Here is a 16277-nt window from a genome sequence, read left to right as displayed (position 1 = left end):
GACATAACAACCGGTAGTCAGTTTGCCTCTGGCCAGTGAAGCAGGGAGAAATAAAAACAGCTTATGCACATGTTTGACACTTTTGAACTGCTCTGAGCAAACAATTAGCGGGTTTCTGGTAACTTCAGCGTGAAGTTTGATCAAAAAGCAACACTTCTCGGATGTTTTTCAACTTTCACAAAAACTTAATCAAGCTTCATAATCAACAGCGGACATCATGAGGCAAAACACCACGTTGGTGTCACAAAAAGCCTTCAGTGTTCATTCAAGTTGTTTTGGAGGAAATCAGATTTTGAGTTGTTAAGTTATGGATTTCAGTCTTTTTACAACATAAATACATTCTGAAGGAAGCGGCTGGTGATGCTTCGTTCCCGTGGCGACAGAGAAAAACTGTTTAGTGAAAATAAAACCGGTGCAAGGCAGCGGCTTGAGAGATTTCTCAATACATCGATTAGAATGTCATGTACATTTAAAGGGCAATCGAAAACCCAAAAAGGAAAAGAGAAAGTGACTCTCCAGTTGCTTTCATGGACACCACCTCTGTCCTCGACATCACGTTCAACCCTCTGCTCTCATGGGGAGAAAACACTGAAGCGGAGAAGTCTCCAACTCGTCACCGACGTGTTGATCTATGAAAACAGCTGCACACGAATCCAACGGAACGTGTGCAAAACATTTTACCCAGCACTGTGGCGCGGTACACCGATACTAGAGCAGTATCTATGGTCCCCCATGGGACCTGCTCTTGAAAATAAATATGTTTGGTTTCATCCTGTTTTGTGCCACGAATTAACACGTGATGTTTGGCAATTTAAAAGATCATTTTGTCAAGAAAGTTTGTCATAGATTTGTAGTAGTACCAGTTTGTTTTTAGTTCATGAAAGTTACTTGTACCATTTTGGTCGCCTAGAAATGTCTTGTTGTGAGTTCGGTTGTTTTTAGCTATACTTACCGTCTATGGATTTAACCTTTTATAAGCAGTAATGTGTAGCAGATATCAATTTCACCAGTTTAAAAAAAATAAAAAAAGGTCTCTTTGTTACAAAAGATTCCAAGCAAGGCAAGTAAAGAGCACAATGCACAGGTGCTCCTGTTATCTCCTCCATCTGCCAATAACACGCAGCCTTTGTTTGAACTATGCCCAAAGCTGCGGTACTGCACTGGATTGCATTACCTCGTACAATTGTTCATGATATTTTGTCCACCTCTCCTACAGAGGGCTGCAGAGCTGCTCCTGATCATCATCGCACAAACCAACATCAGTGTACTTTTTCCTAAAACTTAAAACAGAAAAAGTTCAAACGCTGCAGCAAAGAATGTGCATAAGAAGAAGCCGGAGCGCCGACTTCTCTGTGCGAAAAAGCAATCACGACTGACCTTCCTGCAGCTCATGTACCGTCTGAGATCAACTTAAACCCTAAAATCTGTTGTAAGGAGTTTTGAGTGAAGGGTCACTGTCTGAGACATATGTGTCGTTCACTTGCTCCTGCTGGGAGGGCTTTAATCAGAACAAGTTCAACCTATATAAAAAAAAAAAATCCAAAAAAAATCGGAGGGCCGACCTCACTAACCGCTCACCGCCCCGTCTGCTTCTTTTGTCCACACAACAAACACGGCCTCAGACGGCTCATTCCAGCCCGACACCGGCCCCCGCTACACAAAGGGACAGCGAGGCGCCGTGCCAAATTGACTTGTCCCTAATTTTTATGCTAATCCTCAATTTTTACATCAGACGCTCCCCACATTTGATATAAAAGAAAATAAATAAACAGAGAGAGAGAGAGAGACCCAGATAATCTTTTCCCGTAAAGACGTCTTATCCTTTGACAAGTAGAGATGTCTGCAGATGGCTTTGCATATTTGCGTGTTCAAAATGCTGACAACAACTAATCACCAGTGTCATTATAAAATGTTAATGTTTTAATGAAAAATAATGCTGTGGCCCAAAAGGCAGAACACTTTACCACTTGAATTTTCACTACAACACGCTGTCAATGTTAGATATCTGCAAAAAAAGATAATGTCATTTAATTCCTGGCAACAGATTTTAAAACATATATTAATTAGTGCTTCCTCCATATTGTCCCCTTTCTATAGTCAACCTCAACTCAATCTGTATAATGAAGACAGAATTCAGAGCAATGCCCAGTTGATGTAATTACTGTCACAGTCAATGTGAACCGGGTTGGAGATAACAGAAGACAATAATAGAATAATAACCTCTCACTGAGGTTATGAGATGTGAGTGCAACTCTGGTGTGACTGAATCCACACAAGTACAACATTTACATTACAACAATTAATTATTTTGCAAGGCAGCCCCGCCCTCTTTATATTGCTTCATTAATCCTCTTAACCCCACTCAATGATTCATTGTGGGAAATAAGTCAGTGTCTAGATTAAATGCTTTGCGGTCAAATTACATTTTGGAATTATAAGGTTTTAACGATGGAAACGGGGAGTTACATATGTATATTTTATTCATTTAAAAAAAATCTAAAAAAGCTGTGAACATTGCCAGAGTATGATAAACACTTGACGCATCTGACGCACGGGTTTCAAAGCACACCTTTTGTTTTAAAATGGCCGAACACGTTGTGAGGGTGCGCCTACGCCGACCTCGTCAGATGCTGACTCAGCGGCCGAGGCAGTTTCCTCCGGAGCCGCGGAATCTGTTCGGAGGGACGAAGAAGAAATCAAACGCTACAGATTTTTCCCCAGAGGACGATATTTTGTTGAAGAAAGAAATAATGAATTAATAACAATAATATTACAACTTTCACTGGTTAAAATGTATAATTTCATTTGGAACTTGAAGGCCGGTTTGTGTGCTCTCTGAGCTCAGCCATGTTGTCAAAGATCCGGGTCCATTAGAAATGGAGGTAATGTCACAGAAATACTGTTTAATTAAATACATAATAAAAGAGGTTTGTTCGTCTCAATCATTAATCCTCTAGGGCTCCATATATATATATATATATATATATATATATATATATATATATATATATATATATATATACTTTCATTGTAGGCCAAGCCGAACTATGGACACCAAAGACCAAATTTACTAAATGAACAGGTTGGCATGATGTTATGTGTTTTGAGCCCAAACGGGAGCCGTCTAAGAACATTTCTTACAAAACTAACATCTGGAGTACCAGACAGGTCCACCACTCAAACCACAAACCCCCACAGACTGCAGTGTTTTCAGCCCGACAGTGTGCTCACTGCTCGCTGAATTTCATAACCGTTTCCCCGGTTCTGGGGCTCTCGGGGGGTTTGAGGTTAAAGGTTTAGATAATATTCACATTACAACACATCGACCAGATGGGGAGGCGGGACATGTGTGGCTGGATGAAACCTTGGAAGTGTCACGTTTTACACTGACTTTATAACATCTGGCTCACTGAAAACTTGCACTGTGCACTCGATGATGATTAACAGACAGTATTCATTGGAAAATGAAAAACAGAAATGATATTTTGTATAACTCATCCTATTATTGTGTTTCTTTGGTTGAACAAATAAAATAGGACCATGTAGAGCTGGGCAACATTTCAATATGATCATTTATCATCTTTCTAAAATCCTATATGAAGATATCGTGATAAACCATTACCCCCGTCTAACTTAATATATGTTGAGTGAATATTATTTCAATATTTCGGTTCTGTTTTTACATCACACTTTACATTAGCACTCGTTTAATGAGATTCAAAAACTGTGTATATATGAAAATATATATTCATCTTTTTCTCTATAATTTCACTTGGATCTGTTTACAGCAGTATACAAAAATAGGCTTTACCATGAGGTTATTTCATAGACCTTTTACTGAGCAGAAAACATGCTACATCGTGATATATATTGTTGTCTAAATATGAAATGACCTTTATCAGGATGACAGATTTTGGAGCCCTGTAAAGCTAAGAATCGCTCACATTTCACTTCTTTACTTACTTCACGTCCTCACGTCTTTTTTTAAAGGAAACTAGATATCACATCTCACAATATGAGCCTCTCTCTCAACATATATTACTAATCAAAGGTGATTATGACGGCAGTTGTGGCGCTGCGTGGAGTCATTTCTGTCTCATGCAAAACAGACAGAGTTGTGCTCTGCAGAGCACAGCCTGTCTTTGCTCAACTTAACTCTACTTTATCTTGAATAATCTCTGAGATGTGAATCTTAATAATTCTAGAGCGTAACCCTGCTGCAATGGAACAAAGACCAATTAAATAAGTTACACTGAAACTCAGTTTATTGAATAATACTTTGCAGTATTCAAACCCTTTTATTCAAACAAACCATCAGCTCCCAAGGGGCCTAAAAAAAAAATAGATTTTGCAAGGCTTCCTGGACTCACACATGACTGCAAACCGCAGTTCTTACACTGTATGTTTATTGGAAATTAGACATGCAACAAGGCCTCTGTCACAATGCAAATATGTGAGTGTGTGCATGAAGAAAAAACCTCCATCGCAAAATGTGCATTTATTGCAAGGCCTTAAGGCTCTGCCTGATACGGAGGCTAAGAGGAGAGCGATTACAGGTCACTGACTAAGTATTGTAGGGATATCAGAGTCATGTGGTCCATCCATACTTTGACAGCAAAGACCAGCACACTGAGTCTTAAAGGTAAAGGGAAGATACTGTTATCAAATGAAACTAGTCGGCCTGATGAATCCACTGGTACAATGTCGTGCTGGCTGGTCATGCTGGCTGAATAATGCCAAGTCGGGCTAAATTTTGGCGAGGGAAAACTGGCTATGCAGTATTCAAAGGGGTCCCTTGACCTCTCATCTCAAGATATCTAGAGGAAAATGGGTTCTATGGGTACCCATGAGTGTTCCCTTTTACAGACATGCCCTTTTTATGATAATTCCATGCCGTCAGGGGCAAAGAACATGCAGCTTTTTTGCAAGCAGTATAAACGTGTTATCTTTGCCTATTCTTAAAATTGTGTATTTGAATATTTCTGCATACTGGGCTTCCTAATCAGTCTTGGAATTGCATAAATTGGGTATGACTGGAAAGCTGGGACTCATGTGAATCTAATGAGCGCCATAGTATTCATGTTTGATGATGTTACTTGCAGTTGTAGTAGTGAGACCATTTTTTAAACTTGACGTCCCTGTATAGAACAACTTGTTGGGACCTCGAAGACACTCACAGCCTCCTGACACTTATAATAAAAACTTTTCTAAGTCTATTGATAATACGGGGGCTTCTGAGCAGTTTTCAGAACAGGAGCACTCACCGTCCAACTGCCATAAAGAATGCAATTCTTGCAGAAATCTCCAAAAGTGTTTAATATCAAACCACAGTGCAGACCTTTCCGTGGTGTTCCTCAAAGTCTTGGTGTCTTAATGTGGAATTTTTGACAGATACTATTCAGCATCAAATTTGTGTATGCAACAAATGGTATCAACGGAAAGAATTGCTGCAACAACTTATGAGACATAACAGAGCATGGGAATGGCCATCACATCCATCATAAAGTTCTTGGCCTTCTACACTTTCACGATTTATTTAAACTAATTAATGAATGAGTTATTTCTGATTTCTGATTCATAACTGGAACAACTTGTCGCACACAGCTGAGCTGCATCTCAAACTAATCTTCAGGTACCTAGCTTTCAGATGGTGTATACCACTGTGATGTGTACCACTGTGATGTGTACCACTGTGATGTGTACCACTGTGATGTGTACCACTCTGATGTGTACCACTGTGATGTGTACCACTGTTATGTGTACCACTGTGATGTGTACCACTGTTATGTGTACCACTGTTATGTGTACCACTGTTGTGTACCACTGTTATTTGTACCACTGTGATGTGTACCACTCTGATGTGTACCACTGTGATGTGTACCACTGTTATGTGTACCACTGTGATGTGTACCACTGTTATGTGTACCACTGTGATGTGTAACACTGTTGTGTACCACTGTGATGTGTACCACTGTTATTTGTACCACTGATATGTGTACCACTGTTATGTGTACCACTGTGATGTGTACCACTGTTATGTGTACCACTGTGATGTGTACCACTGTTATGTGTACCACTGTTATGTGTACCACTGTGATGTGTACCACTGTTATGTGTACCACTGTGATGTGTACCACTGTTATGTGTACCACTGTTATGTGTACCACTGTTATTTGTACCACTGATATGTGTACCACTGTTGTGTACCACTGTTATTTGTACCACTGATATGTGTACCACTGTGATGTGTACCACTGTTATGTGTACCACTGTTATGTATAAATGATGTGTAATGACTATCATATTAATCTCTTCTTTAATAATAGTGTTTTGTAAGAGAACCACAGCTCAGTAGCTGTTTTAAAGTGAAACAGTTAGACATTAAAAGTTGCGGCTGTACCCACAATCAATACAGTGACATTGCTACTCAAGCTCACTTGTTCCTGAGGGAACCTGCAGAGTTCATTCTTGAGGAAAATAAATCATTTAAGCTGAAGTGGAACATGAACATGAATGCGGACTGACACTACAAATGGCAGAGGGCAACATGAGATGTGTCTGATGTGAGCAAAGTCTTATAACAGTGATGTGACACAAAGATAAACTCCCGCCAGCGAGGGAAAGAAGAAATGTTCTTGACGTGTTTCTTGTTTCAGATGGCGTCTAAAGGTTTCATTGTAAATTGCGTGACATGAGCGAACCGCTGGTTTCTCTCCTGTGTGGTTACCTGCGCTGTCAGAGAAGGTGGGCTCTCCCGCATGTTTGTAAGGGTTGAACTTGGGCTTGGGTGCGACCACGGGCGCAAATTTCTTGGGTGCCTGCTGCTGGGAGATGGAGATGCTCGCGTTGCCCAAAGTGGTCTCCATCCTAGCGGCCACTTGGCCCGTCTGGTCGTTGCTGTTCACCTGGTTCCACATGGTTCTGATGAGGAAAGACAGGAGTTGTTAAAAGACTGAAGCTCTGGCCTGTGAACACGAGGACGACATGAGGTCGGTCCACGCAGGTGACGGAGACTCTCTGAAAACCACAGAAGTGAGGAAACGTAACTATGGATCACAATAGTTAAACTTTAACAACATTTATCTTATAGACGTTTTAATCAGGAGGTAGTGCCAGCTGGAATCATCAGCAGAAATGATAATCTGTGAAGGACAGGAGCACCAGTGATCTCTCTAAGGAAGGGACAGGAAGAGGCCTGGACTAAAGTCAAAAAGGCTCTCTTAAGTCAAACTGCAGCAGTCCTTGGAACAGTAATAGATTCAACTTTGACTACAATATCCTAAAGATTATAATATTGATTAAAATCATACACTAAATTCATGTTTGCTATATGCGCTTCAGACCATCTAGGTCATGTGATGCTATCGACAATTTCTGTAACTGCCCAAAACGAGGCATGGCTTCAACTTTTGTCTTGAGGTCTCCTTTACTTCCACTTTTCGAGAAAAAGCAGTCAGATAGATCCAGGAAGAGGCTTTAGATTCCTAGCTTGTGGTGCAGCCACTCCAAACAGCTATAAACACGTCTGCCCTTCTCTGGTAGGAAGACACGTCACATGACCTAAAGGTGTGGCGTGGAGAAGCAGACTGAGGCCTGAAACACGCCGTGTCCAACTTAAAGTTACTACAAGGAACTTTCATTTTGTCGGTCCATGTGGACAAAAGCAGTCCAGTATATCATTTGGTCATCATACTCATTGTTCAGACTCAATCTCAGTCAGACTACACAATTATTGAAATAACTTGATCAAAATCGTAATATGGCGATATATGATAATAGCCCCTTACAGGCTATTTGAACGTGCAGGTTCTAGCTAGATAGATAGATACTTTATTAATCCTGCAAGGGGACATTTTTTGTTTACAGCAGCATTTATAGATACAGGTAAAGAAACAAAAATAACAGAGTAAAATATTAAATATAATATATATACTGCATTGGCTTCACTTTGCAGACCCGGAGTTAACCACCTGAATATGGCCAACAGCAATTTTTTGAACATTTGTTAATGGCAAATTGTGTGTTAAACTACCTTTTTAAATGAAATAGTCATGCGGCAGGGTCCTGGCCTACACATCATATTCTACAGACTTAAGAAAACATCTTTGTTTGGTACAGATCTGTAGAGAAATAACACCATTTGAATATAGTTTTCAATGAAAATGAGAATAGTGATGTAAAAAATGATGCAATTGTTCCCTCTGCTATCGCAAATCATATCGCAATATCAGTCAAAATAATCACAATGAAAATGGTCCAGCCCTTAGTAGGACCCACACTGTGTCAAACGCCTCACATTGGTCTCAGTGCCCCTGAGGGTTCGTGCATAACGTTGGAGGTGGCTGGCCAGCGTCTCCACGGTGATGTGTGTGCATGATTAACGTCTACAGTACTTCCTGTGTGTCAACTATTGAGTCAGATTATCAAAGCAGCTGGTAATGTTATTCCGCAAAATAAAAAAAAAACGAGGTGATACGCGCTGTGTTCTGACATGCATTCACGTGTCCAATTTAATTAAAGTAACAAAAGTATCAAAGAGGAGAAGAAACCACTTTGAACTCTGAACCTTTTTTTTTTGTCTTGCAATGAGAACAAATCAAAAAAAAAGTGATGTGTGAGACAAAGAGAGGCGAAAACAACAAAGACTTCATCACAGACAAGCATTGGAAAATGACCAGTGATGTTCAGTGTTGATGAAGCTGTCAATATATAAATATATATATACAGTATGTGTGTGTGTGTGTGTAATTATTTTATTAATGTATGTATCTTTGTTGTTGTTGTTTACATGGATTCAAATTGCTACATCAAGATGCAGCCAATATCGACAGCTAACCACCATAATGACTTTGATTACTATCATATTTATGTATTTGTGGATGTGTATGGCCTTCATACAGTTACAGTGAAAACAACAGAGTCAAAGACTTTGCCGTGGCTGAGGACACAAACATCCAGTATTTCACCATCGCATTCTGAAATCACTTGAAATATTTGAACTATTTATACGCCGCACTTTTCCCCCATCCTTCTTTTTTTGTTTGTGTTTGTTGTGCTGTGTTCTGATGTTTTTATGCTGTTTATTATCCTCGGTCTGACTGATACAGGGTTTACACTCTTTCTCCGGAGCACAGGAGGAAAAAAAAAGCCCACGCACAATCATCTTTTAATATCTGCTGAAATCCCTGCTCCTCCTGACGCCTGAATGGTTCTTACTTTTGAAACCCCCCCCCCCCCCCCCCCCCTGCTCTTAATGCTGCGATTCAGACAAGCTGGTGTGTCTCACACCCACCTGTCCTTTCAATGCAAACGCTTTCATTTCTCGATGCTCAAATGGCTAACAAAATAAAAGATGAACTAAAAAGGAGGCAAAAAAAAAATAAAAAAGGAGAAATGATCTTAGAATGTGTGAGCATGATTCAATGGGCGACGCGTTGAATGGAAAATGTCTCGCTGTGTGGTTACAATTTTTTTTGATGATGGCAAATAATTCACAGTGGGGCGTCACTTCCTTCGTACGCGATTCATGGACGACTTGTGTGAATAACGACTTCTAATTGCTTTGCCCAGTTAGACTTAAAATCTACTATTCTCATGGAAAACGGTCCCAACCAAAAATGATTGACACAAGGAATGCAATAAAAAGGAAAGTATTCAAAATGAAAAAGTAACAAGGACGTTATTTCTGAAAGAAATATGTTGCTGTGGAGTTTTTAAATGTTTTGCTGTTTGGAGCTCAACGACCCAGAAGTCTCAAAACCTACGCGACTAAAAACCAGCATCTTGCTACATTATCAGTTGTAGGAATATATGGAATATATATTTTAGACGAGCCAACCTTTTAATACGTTAAAGCCTGGTGTTCTTCTATATTTTTCATATTGTTGTTGGAATCCATTAGAGAACCAAGACATACAATCTATTAGTCCATCTCTTAATACTTTCTGACTTCCTAAAACAGCAGAGCACTGTAGTTCTTAGCAACAGTACAGAGGGCAGTTCACATGCCACGTTTTTGCAAACATAAATCCATTGGTGTCTCGGAGCACAAGTGTTCCCAAGCGCCTTTTTTTTTCAGGGTGCCGAGGAACAAACGATCACAGCCAGCAGGTATCTTTCCTTTCTTCTCTTAAATATCCGTCAACGTTAAATATATGGAGGCCTTTTGGCGACCCGGAGCTTTACCATCTGTCCCGACTCTTCAACCTGGTTTTGTTTGTTAACCGCAACATGTGAACGGCCACTATTTCTTCAGGTCCTGAAAATGTGTCAAATCACAATATAGCATCACCTTCTGACATCAGGATACGTCAGCCAGGACAAAGACTCTACTGGAGTCACATTTGAAGGAGTATGTCTGACTAAACAGGTATTACTGCAGACTTTTTCAAGCTTCAGCATGTCAACTATTTGAGTGTGTTCACTGTGCATCCACTATCATGTTTGCATTGACGCATTACCTCAATGAACCAGACAACTACAGAGAGAGAGAGAGATTAGCTGAGAAGATACTCCGTTCATAATAATTCATTTCACCATTCACATTGGGGTGAAACCCTTTAGGAGTGGTCAAACTGTTAAAGTAAATCAAATAGTTTGCTCATTTTATTAACGTAGAAAGTTTGTATCTCATAGAGCGTGCTGTTGGGATGCATGTGAGGGATTAAGTGCTTCTTGTACCGCCCGCCGCTGCACAGTTAGAGAACACACTGTCATGTGACGGATTTCCTGTTTGATTTTGGCCTCATGCTCGATCGGGTGCGTTTCATTTCTTTGAATAAAGTCACTTTACCGGTGCAAGGTCCGCCTCCATCTGTACATCATTAATAGCTGCTAATGAAACAAGGGCCTCGACCTGAGATGCTCTTTCTTTACATTGGAGAACTCCAGCATGGGTTGGAGACTAGCATGCAGCAGTGACAGTTCATCAGCCTATCACGGTCACAGCTTCAGAGTTTCCACTTCGCCCTGTGTGTGTGTGTCTGTGGGAGGAAACCAGAGCAGAGAAGAACCCACACAAACAACATCGTACGCGGCACATACCATATGTGTGGAACTTGAACTTTGCTGCAAACACATTCTGACTCAACAGATGTGGCCTGGTTGCGATACGTATCTCAGACCTTTGTCTCGCGCTGGCACGGAGTAACACTGTGTGCGGAGAGGTCTGATGAGACGAAACATGACGTGCCTTTATGCTTATTTAACTTTGACTTAGTGTTCTGTGATCTCCTGCTACTTAATAAGATGAATTATGCATTTGCTTACCGCTCGTCTAATTCAGCTTTGATGTGTTCAGTGATAAAGAAAAAAGTCCCTCCCTCGTGCAGATGACGTGAACACAAACACGAGAAGGCTTGTGTACGTACACACACACACACACACACACACACACACACACACACACACACAGGATTGATATGTAAGTCATATGGTACAGGTCGAAAGTGCGCACACAGTAAAAAAAAGGCTACATCCGTATTGAAGCCTCATGAAAAGAAAGTCAATTGTGATTGCCGGAGCGAGCTGTGACACCGTGTTTAACAGTTTGCTTTATGGGGGCACGGCAGTCGGGCTGTCTTCTCACAGCTGTTCCGCTGCACTTTTACAGCTGTCATTGAGGAACTGCTGCAGGTGTTTCTGCTGCATTAATCTTTCATATCCACCAAGGAAACTATCAAACAAAAACCATCCAAAGAGGACCACAGAGAGTACAGAAAACATAAAATGGCAGGGTTCAGAGATTTAGTTCGGGGAGGGGCGGGGGGGAGCTCTCATGACAGGCTTTCTAGTAAAATCTTCTGAATCGCATGTTGAAAACGTTACACGGAACTGCAGAAATTAATCATGCAAAAAAGCTGGAGTAGCTTCAACAGCTTCTTTCATTTGCTCTTTTTTTAAACAGACAAATACACAAAGATCTGTGGTGATTGATTCCTGTTACAGCAGCAGACGCAGAAGTGTTTTGTTTTTACCTTGATAAGTGTCAAAAATGATCACCCTCTGAAAATGTGATGCGAGTAGCAGATGAACAACTTAGCAATACAGTCGTTAAAGCTAGGGTAGATCATGAATTTAGAAACGTGTTTGTTCTCTTTAAACACCAACAGCAATCAATAAATTAAATGCTCGAACACAAAATAGAAGAAAAAAAAATTAGGTATAGGTGGCTGTCGCAGGACTGTAATAAGCCCGTCCAATCATTTCATTGACCTAGCAACAGACCAAAACCAAGATGGCGACAGCCAAAATCCAAAATGGCGACGGCAAAAAACCAAGACGACAGGGTCAAAAACTAAGACGGCAGGGGCTTGAAACCCCAAAACCAAGATGGCGACAGCAGGAAACCAAGATGGCAACATCCAAAATTCCAAACTCAAGGTATCAAAATCGTTGACCACAAACCAACTGGTGACGTCTTGGTGAGTAAGTATACTTCCTCTGCACAGTCCATGGAAGACTTAGGCTTTTACTTTCATTGCATAGTATTTGGCAACACTGGGTTGGATTTGTCAGTTGGATCATTTTTTTTAATCTAGCTCTTTCTTAATGGTTTCTCCAACGCTTCCTATGCAAGCTTTACGTCAAAGCTTAAGAATCTGACACTAGACTGCTGAGCACTGTAGTTTTCAGCAAACCTCACTTAATCAAGAGAAAATAGGCCATTTGTCAGGTACTATTTCCAGCAGCAGATTAATACACATTTACTGCTCTGGCGTGTTTGTCGACAACAATGGAGCTCTATGGCACAGAGCACGAAGATACATGAAGCTTTGATCTAAACACAATTCTTGTTAGTGGGATCACTTTATTGTTGCATTTGGTCTTTTCATGGGATTTGCTGACAAATAGAGATATATAGAATAGCACCAGACTCAAAGACCAGAAAATGGTCCATCTGCTGGTTTGCTTTACACAACAGTACAAAACAGGAGATTGCAAATGAAAAATGAGCAAATGTCCTCATGTACACTATATATTAAAGGGTTACCAGTGCAGTCCATAATACTGGAAGTGTTACCAAGTGTTCCTAAGTTTATAAGGAAAACCAAAATAAGATTTTAAGTCCAATAATGCTGCTTTTTCCCACCTTGTGCTTTGTCCCATGAGTGGAGTTCAGTTAAAACTACACAGCCCATGGTTCACTAGGCACCGATCAAAACATCACTTCAAAAAGACACTGCAGAGATGAATATAGAGATACACTCTGGCTGGCAGATCTTTCATACCAAATAGAGGGGTGGGAGGCATCTGGGATTAGCACTCACAGTTCGTGACGCAACACGCGGAGGGTCGGCCATGCGGATGAAAATGCTTTAAAAATTAAAGGTTCCCATCTGCAAGAGGTTGCTGCTGAGTCTTCCCAGCATCGGACTCGCTCCACTTTAGAGGGCTGGTTGAATGGCTGAACAGGTTAATGCGACATTACACAAACAAGAGCTCGCTGCCCGCGTTGCACCGTTCGGCAGCGGGGAAGAGCAAGGAGTTCAAGTGGTCATTATGAATCTTGAAATGTTTTGTGCAAAGGGGGTAAATATTTGAAAGTGCCGGAAGTCTGACACCACGCGATGTGTCGACGTATTAATAATAGCAAAAGGCTGTTTTGGACCTCTTTCAACTGTTAAAATTTTTATAGTGGGAGTGCAACAACGGCGTCAGGGCATCAGAGGACTGGGCAAGTCAAACATCATGTTCTGAAACATAGCCACTGCAAACAGCACAGCGACATGGCGAGATCACCACAACACCAACTGAAGAGCAGGTCATCTATTTCTATTGCACTGCAGTGGTCTCATTTATTCAAGGCTGATTTTACGAAAGAGTCATTGAAAAATAAAAATGTTTACATATTGATTCATATTTGGCCAAGTACTGACATAGGTATGGGTTATATGGCTAACAAGTGCCATTTTACTGACATTATCTGTACCGTTGCCAGCAGTTCTTTATCACACAATGACCTAGATATAATCCAAATTAGGATTTAAGTGCATGTAAATGTGAGAAAGTAAGATTTTACTTCTTTATCGCTTTAAGACAGGAATTCCCTGTGCGTAAATGTGAGACAGTAATTTGTTATTTGACTTATCCCTATAAAACATGGAGGTATGGATTAAGTAAAGTAAAACATGACTGATAAATCCCAGCACAGTGAGAGGTCTGGGTAAATCCCCAGAGGGATGAAAAAAATAATAATAATAATAATAATTTGGTACATATCCAGACAAGATTTTGGCATATGTTTCATCCCTATGAGGCATTGGATATTCTTTTTTTAAATTAATTAATGTCTCAGGCTACGGCCAGAGCCAGCACCACTCAATTGTGAAAACTGTACATTTTAAGAAGCAAATGCCAGACTGCTGTCTCTTCAACTAAACCATTGCAGCTGGACAACAATTGAATCTGTTACTTGTGTTCTTGAAATATAAATCTAAATTTCTTGAGAATAAAAACCTTGAAATAGCAAGTTTTTTTTAGACGGTTGCAACTGGCGGTTATTTTCATTATTGATTCAAATGCCCTTTAGAGTATTTGACCATTAGTAACAGCATGTTGTTAAGAGCTGGTCTTCAATTTGTTTATCATGCACGCCGCCAGTTTTACAATGTTCCACTGATGCAAAGTTTGTGTGAAACCAGCAAAGGCAATGGATCAGATGTTTAAGGAGGAAGTAGATTCAGACAGCAGGGACACATGCAATGCATTTTGTATAGTTACACAGAATGATTTCACGAGGCACCTAAAATGTAAGAAAACAGTGAGAAAAAAATGACACATTTTTCAGAGTCCAAGGTGATGTCTTCAAATGTCTTGTTCTGTCCGACAAATAATCCAAAAACCCACTGAAATTCAGCTTACAATAATATAAATCAGAGAAAATCCTCACAATTGACAAAGCTGGCAGCAGAGAATTGTTGTCTTTCCGCTTGAAAAAGGATTAAAATGACTGCGAAATTATGGACAATTAACCATAAAATGAATGGGTAAAAGAGCTGCCATTCCTTTTTCCGTCAATTGACTCTTCTCTGTCACTTGTGTCATCTCCAGTTTGTGTGATTCCATCAAAATCAAAGTGATTCTACTAATATGTAATTCAGCCGGTTACTGTTTTTTAGACTTCACTTCAGAATGAGGCACAGTATTGGTTTGTATGCCACCGTTCACACGCAGGTACGGATCATCAGAGAATACATTTTCATTGAGATGGAGATTCATATGAGCATTGTCGTAGATTTCAGAGACGCCCTGGTTTGATGTACTGTAGCCCAAACAAAGACATTTTCAGAGGGCATTTGTGGGCCATATCATTTGTTTTATGTCAGTTTTTTATTTGCTGATCACTAAACTACAAGCTTTCATCAAGGGAAGAACAGGAGCGCTCACAAAGAAGTAAAACCAGTGACTTCAGACACAGAAAGTCTGACTGCACTGTGTGTGTGTGGGGGGGGGGGGGGGGGGGGGGGGGGGGCTCTTCTGGGGGTCTTGATACATCACAGTGAAGCGACTTGGCCTCTAACACCAACAACCAGTCTGTCCTGTTTCAACACTCCGGTCTCGCAGTCACTCGCTGTAAGTCAATCCCCGCGCCAGCATTGGCCACTTAACACAAACCGGCCGTGACAACAAGAGGTGAGAAGGCTAGCAGGCAAAATCACCTTTGTGTTGTGTCAAAGCGAGTGTGCTCAGAGCAGTGTGAAGAAGAGGGTCTCAATCACAACTCATCGTGTCTACACTCAGACCGCAACCCGACGAGGGGAGGGGGGGGGGGCTGAGTCCAAGTTTGACAGCAAATGTGCCCCGGAGAGGAGAGAACAAACTTGTTGGGCCGGTTACTCTTCTCCTTCCACATCAGCAGGTGCAACAGTGGGCTCTTTGTTTCACATCGAAAGAATCTGCACGAGGCAACACGTTATCGGCTGATTCAAGTATTTCAGCTGTCGAGTTTTAAATTCCAAATGAATTGTTCATCATTGATGGGGACGGTGTTACGTGTTTTACAGCTCCATTTTGTTAAAAGGCCGGAACCTTTCAGACCTTATAATTAGGCTAATTACTCAGAGGGATCATAGGAAGGTTAATCACATGATAAACATTGAAAATACCAATTTGTTTTCCCCATTAGCTATTGTGAGGACCCCAACCAGTTGATAACCATTACAAATGAGATTTGGAGCTGCGACTACTACAAAGAGTAACCCCCCCACCTCCTCCTCCCTGAGCAGAGGGGAGGGAGAAAACAGGATAACAGGTTAGAAATGAAAAGGTAGCTGCAC

The 16277-nt window shown here is 40.8% G+C and overlaps 1 protein-coding gene across 1 annotated transcript in view; it reads right to left on the bottom strand.

The window, feature by feature from the left end:
* lpp (LIM domain containing preferred translocation partner in lipoma) overlaps positions 1-16277 on the bottom strand; it is a 141789-nt gene that overhangs the window by 81233 nt on the left and 44279 nt on the right. The window contains exon 4 of the mRNA XM_079157984.1: positions 6728-6921. Coding sequence (XP_079014110.1) covers positions 6728-6917 — 190 coding nt within the window. The 5' untranslated portion in view covers positions 6918-6921. The remainder of the gene's footprint in view (positions 1-6727; positions 6922-16277) is intronic.

This window comes from Pholis gunnellus (assembly GCF_910591455.1).
Source record: "Pholis gunnellus genome assembly, chromosome: 4".
NCBI classification, from domain to species: Eukaryota; Metazoa; Chordata; class Actinopteri; order Perciformes; family Pholidae; genus Pholis; species Pholis gunnellus.
Note: the sequence above shows the minus strand (reverse complement) of the source record. Positions and strands in the feature narration are given on the sequence as shown.